General features: G+C 42.5%; 1 protein-coding gene across 1 annotated transcript in view; it reads left to right on the forward strand.

Annotated features, from left to right (window-relative positions):
- LOC143285126 (uncharacterized) overlaps positions 1-6,000 on the forward strand; it is a 28,282-nt gene extending 22,282 nt beyond the window's left edge. The window contains exons 14-17 of the mRNA XM_076592347.1: positions 818-1,071; positions 2,747-2,804; positions 3,282-3,363; positions 4,718-6,000. Of these exons, the coding sequence (XP_076448462.1) occupies positions 818-1,071; positions 2,747-2,804; positions 3,282-3,363; positions 4,718-4,819 (496 nt within the window). The 3' untranslated portion in view covers positions 4,820-6,000. The remainder of the gene's footprint in view (positions 1-817; positions 1,072-2,746; positions 2,805-3,281; positions 3,364-4,717) is intronic.

Raw genomic sequence — 6,000 nt, forward strand, 5'->3', positions numbered from 1 at the left:
GAATGTTGGACAATTTTTCTGGGTTTTAAAAAAAATTGCTATGACGGATCAGGATGATAAGGATACTGGCTTGGATCTCCATCTAAGTTTTGGATTGTGTGACAAGGCTGTACTCCATGCTTTCTTTCAGAATAATTATGGAATTAACTAGGCCTGAAAGATACAGATACTTATTGTGTTGGTCAAGAGGGTTTTTTTTTTTTTTTAGCAATGTGTGTGTGTGTGTCTGTGTGTGCTTGCTTTTATGTGCAGTGTTGGGCCTTTGTACATTCGTTTGTCAGCTTAGAGTTGGGCCCATAGTTCACTCAGCTTTGGGTAACAGCCCATAAAACCCACCATAGTATGCCACAGTTGGGATTGAAAACAACATTTTCAGCAGCTAGTAAAATGATATGTACTTGATTTCCAAGGCGAATCACACAAAAACTGCATGTGGCAGAGTATAGCAAAGCCAAAATGTGTTTTGTGTGTGGAATGTGTCAGATATGGAAAAAACAACAACAAAACACAAAAAAAAACAGAAAGATTGCTCTGTTTTTTCCTTACTGTCAAAAAGAATGTTTTGAAACATCAAGAATATTCATGTTCTTCTTTCCATTCTGTCACAGCAAGAACATGAACAGGGATTTGACACTGACTTGAAACAGTGTGGATATTTGTTTTTTTGGTTTTTTTTAAAATATCTTTCTACAGAAAACATATTAAACATGTATATACAAACAGCAGAGCAACAACAAGCTAACAGCTTGTGACACAACAGATATTCCTGCTCCATTTTATGTTTGGTTTTTCTTTTGATTTTTTTTTTTTCCCCCAGGGAGAACAAAGAGATGAACAATTTCATCAGTCTGCTGGACAACACGCTGAAGATGAACAGTGAGGCAGATGACAGATCAGACGAAGAACTAAGGGAGGTGCCCCTCACCCCGGCCCGGCCCCACCCCAACAGTCACCACCAGGGGGTGCCTATCCACAGGAAACACAGCTTGGAGGCAGTCAGGACCCCTGTGGAACAGAAGCCAGCGCCAGAGGAACCAGCTCCCATCGTGCACAAGTCATCCTCCATGCCCAGTGAGTGGACGGCACATGGGTTTGAACACAGCTTTTACCACAGGGTGCAATGGCCGAGTGGTTAACGTGTTGGACTTTAAGTCTGAGGGTCCTGGGTTCAGTGTGGGTATTTGTGTATGGTAGGTTTGGATGGAGATCTTTCCCGATGTCCCTGGTTATCATATGTGCAGATCTGATTGTGCCTGAATTCACTTCGTCTGTATACACAAGCAAAAGGTCAAGTACACTTGTTAAAAATCTGATGTTCCATGTCAGTGTCAGGTGGGTAATGGAATGATGGACATATCCAGCATACACACTGGTCAAATTTAAGTTAGGCTGCTTATAATGTAGGATTGAAAACATACATTTGCATGCTTACACAATTTAATACAATTTGCTACAGTAAATATTTTTACTTCCCTTTTTTTTTTCCCCTTTTTTTCTTTCGCCGCCTTTCTTTTTCTTTCCACCAGAGGGCCAGATGTAAAACAGAAACAAACAATATTGTGTTTATTCCTTTACCCTCTAAAAATAAAACTTTTATTCATCATTTAAAATCTTGTTTCCTTTCCTTTCCCCTCTTTATCTCTTTTGTTGTGTAGTGTTCATGGCAGGAAGGTGGCAGACACTTATCTGCCAGTGCAGTGTCTGTAAAGGTTTGAGTTAAAATCCCGGTCAAAAAGAAGACGATGAACAAGACTCCCAGTCTCGCCCTTCGTCCCAAACTGGACTGGAAAATCAAACTTGAGTGTCTCGTCATTCGGATGAGATGATAAACCCAGGTCCTGTTTGCAGCACACACTTGGCGCACTGAAAAAGAACCCATGGAAAGAGAAGTGTTGCCCTCTGATGAAACTCTTCAGGAGAAATCCACTCTGATAGGTACACAAATGTGTATGCATGCACTTAAGGCCTGACCAGTGCATTGGGATTATGCAGCTGTCAGGCATCTGCCCAGCAGATGTGGTGTAGCAAATATGGATTTGTCCAAACACAGTTACACCTCCTTGAGAAACTGAAACTGTGTTCAGCACAGGACAATGACTTTGAGTGTTTGGATCGCTTGTATCAAAACTGAAACAGCGTTCAACACAGGACAGTGAGTGTGATTGTTTGAATGGCTCGTCTCAAAACTGAAACTGTGTTCAGTGCAGGACAGTGAGTTTGATTGTTTGAATGGCTTGTCTCAAAACTGAAACTGTGTTCAGCGCAGGACAGTGAGTTTGAATGGCTTGTCTCAAACTGAAACTGTTCAGCATAGGACAATGAGATTGGATATTGGAATGGCTTGTCTCAAACTGAAACTGTTCAGCACAGGACAGTGAATGTGATTGTTTGAATGGCTTGTCTCAAACTGAAACTGTTCAGCACAGGACAGTGAGTGTGATTGTTTGAATGGCTTGTCTCAAACTGAAACTGTTCAGCACAGGACAATGAGATTGGATATTGGAATGGCTTGTCTCAAACTGAAACTGTTCAGCACAGGACAGTGAATGTGATTGTTTGAATGGCTTGTCTCAAACTGAAACTGTTCAACACAGGACAGTGAGTGTGATTGTTTGAATGGCTCGTCTCAAAACTGAAACTGTTCAGCACAGGACAATGAGATTGGATGTTGGAATGGCTGGTCTCAAAACTGAAACTGTATTCAGCACAGGACAAAGAGTTTGAATGTGTGAATGGCTTGTCTCAGGTGTGGACACTCTGGCCTGTACCACCAGGCTGATGGAGAGAATCCGGCTCCTGCAGAAGTGAGTACAGTTTCTTCGTGCATGTTTGGAGCTGTTTAAGATGTGTGTGTGTGTGTGTGTGTGTGTATGTATGTGTGTGTGCGCGCACGCGTGTGTGTGTGTGTGTTATAGGTGTGTTTGTGTGTGTGTGTGTGTGCATGTATGTGAGTGTTTGTGTGCATGTGAGTGTGTGTGTGAGTGAGTGTGCATGTGAATGTGTGTGTGTGCATGTGAGTGTGTGTGTGTGTGTGTGTGTGCAGAGTCTGGATACAGTCAGTATAAACACATATGTGTGTGTCTGGGAATATGCATGATCTCCATGAACATATTTGTCTGTACAGTTGCCATAAATGTGTGTGAGTGTGTGTGTGTATGTGTGCAAGTGTGTATGTGTGTGTTTGTGTGTGTGTGTGCACGCGTGTGTGTGTGCGTGTGTGCATGTGCGTTTGTGCATGTGTGTGTGTGTGCATACATGTGTGTGTGTCTGTGTGTGTGCAGGGACTGTGTAAAGGGCGTGGGGTACTCCGTCATGAAGAAGGCCTATGACATCCTGGACAAGATAGAGGAGGATGAAGTTGAGGTATGGAGGAAACCATTCTTCACAGCTGTCTTTAGATATCAGAACAGAAAACACAACAATTCACTCCTTACTTATTTAAGCTGCTTAAGCTGCACCAGCTCATCTGTTGTCCTCACAAAAAGTTGTTTTTTGATGTTGTTTTTTTCTCTCTTTATACAGAAATGAGGCTGTTGTGTGTATGTATCATATTGTATGACATGTTACAACAGAAATTTCCCACGCAGTATTCACCTTGGAAATTTTCATGTTTTTGTTTTCTTTTTCCTTTTTTGTTATTTGCATAATCGTATCTTCAAAAAAGGAATGAAAATACTGTTAGATTTGGCAAAGATTTATTTTAAAAAACAAGATGTACTTATATCGTGAGTGATTCCATGTCTTGATTCTTTTTTTTCTGATGATTTTTTTTTTCCTGGTCAGTGTCTGTTGAAACAGTAAGTTGAACCATCTGTATTGGCTATGACTACTGAAAAGATAAAATATGAATAGTGTGTGAGAGAGTGCATGCGTGTGTGTGTGTGGAGAAGTTTTTTTGTTTGTGTGGTTTTTTGAGGGGCGCAATAGCCGAGTGGTTAGAGTGTTGGACTTTCAATCTGAGGGTCCCGAGTTTGAATCTCGTTAACACCTGGTGGGTAAAAGGTGGAGATTTTTCCGATCTCCCAAGTGAACATAAATTATGTGCAGATCTGCTTGTGCCTGAACCCCCTTTTTGTGCATATGCAAGCAGAAGATCAGATATGCACGTTAAAGATCCTGTAGTCCATGTCAGTGTTCGGTGGGTTACGGAAACAAAAATATACCCAGCATGCACACCCCCAAAAACGGAGTATGGCTGCCTACATGTTGGGGTAAAAAGTCATACACGTAAAATCCCACTCGTGTACATATGATTGAAGGTGGGAGTTGCAGCCCATGAGCGAAGAAGAAGAAGAAGTTTGTGTGATTTTCCTCATAGGTTGACCACTTTCCTTTGGAAACAGATTTAAAAAAATAGAATACTCATCAGTGATATCAGTGTAATAAACTTTTTAAAATATATATAATGCTTACCGCAGAAATGATGTCATACTAATAGTTACTACTTTTTTTTTTCTTTTTTTTTAAAGATACATAAAGAGAAGAGGAGCAAGAAGGAAATCAAACATAACTTGAATTTGTTTTGTTTGTTTTTGTATTGTTTATTAGGTGGCAGTGAAATGACTGAACATAGTGACATTTACATCCTTTTCTCTTGTGATGACATCTTCCGTTCTTTGTGGTGACAGCGCAGACTGAGCCTGAAAGATTATGGTAACCTTTTTATTGCTCTTGTGCCATGACAGCCCTAACATTTATCCCTCTTGTGCCATCACAGCCCAAACTGATGGACCTGCTGGGCCAGGAGAAGTTCGATGAGTACGCGGGCAAGATCTGGCAGCTCAAGTTCTGCGAGGAATCCCTCTTTGCTGCCTCCTGACGTCCCACTGATGTCTATCGCAGGTCGCCCCTCTCCAACCTCCCTGGTTCCTTCACCTCCTACCCTGAACCACGTGACACCGTTTGGGAGCCTCTGTATCATGTGTTCTGAGGGCATGGTTGTGGTCACTGTTAAATCAGCAGATGATTTTTCATGGCAACACGATAGGGGAAAGAAATATATGAATGTTGAAATAATGAACTGCAAACGAGTACAAAATGAACTGCCACTGTTTAAAACAAAAGAGAAAAAGGCACACACACACACACACAGCCTTGAGCTGAGCCAGTGGTAGTTGTGAGCCTTTTTGTAGTGTTTTAGGGGGTGAGAGATAATTTTACTGTATTTCCGTGGTAATTATCATCACTGGAGAGAGGTGAGGTGGGCATTGTGTGTGATGGGTAATCAAGAGGATTACATATATTGTCTGGAAAAGGGCAGCACATCCAGATAGCTGCAGAAGGGCATCAGGGGTGCTGTGGTTTCGTGTGAGTGTTTTTGTCAAAGAAGGGACTGGAGAGTTGTTGGGGAGGATGGTGGAGAGGGTGAGGAGGGGGAGGGGAAGATGAGGGAAATGGAGAGAAAGCCATACTACAGCAGTGTTGCTAGAGGTTGTCTCCCTTGTCATGCCGACATCTCTTGGAGTGTGCAAAGGCAGCATGTCACTGTCACATCTGACAACGGAAAGGACTGTGTACTTTCTGGCAGATAGGGGGGTGGAGATACTTGTGTGTGTGTGTGTGTGTGTGTGTAAGGGGATGGGGGTGTTTGTCTGCCTGACTTACCTTCCCTCTTTGTGACTGACTGACTTCCCCTTGTACACCACCCTCTCTCCATCCTGCACACCACCTCAACCCCACTTCTCTCTCTCACCTTCAACACCCACCCTACTTTGGTTGATTGTTGTTTGCATTCTCTCTCTCTGTGTCTCTCTCTGTGTCTGTCTGTGTGTCTTTCTCTCTGTGTCGCGGCCTCTCTGTCACATTCCTGATCTGTTTTCCAGCATAGAGTGTGTTGGAGCAAAGTTTTGTTTTCAGAACATTCATTTCACATTATTCCTGTGCTCTCTCTCTCTCCCTCTCTCTTTCTCTTTCTTGCATCCACTCTTTTTGGCTTGAGTGGTGGCCATTTATCAGCCACATCCATATGCATCCTGTCTCAGTTGGTCAGGGGGTTTTTTT

This window comes from Babylonia areolata, chromosome 8 (assembly GCF_041734735.1).
Source record: "Babylonia areolata isolate BAREFJ2019XMU chromosome 8, ASM4173473v1, whole genome shotgun sequence".
Taxonomy (NCBI): domain Eukaryota; kingdom Metazoa; phylum Mollusca; class Gastropoda; order Neogastropoda; family Buccinidae; genus Babylonia; species Babylonia areolata.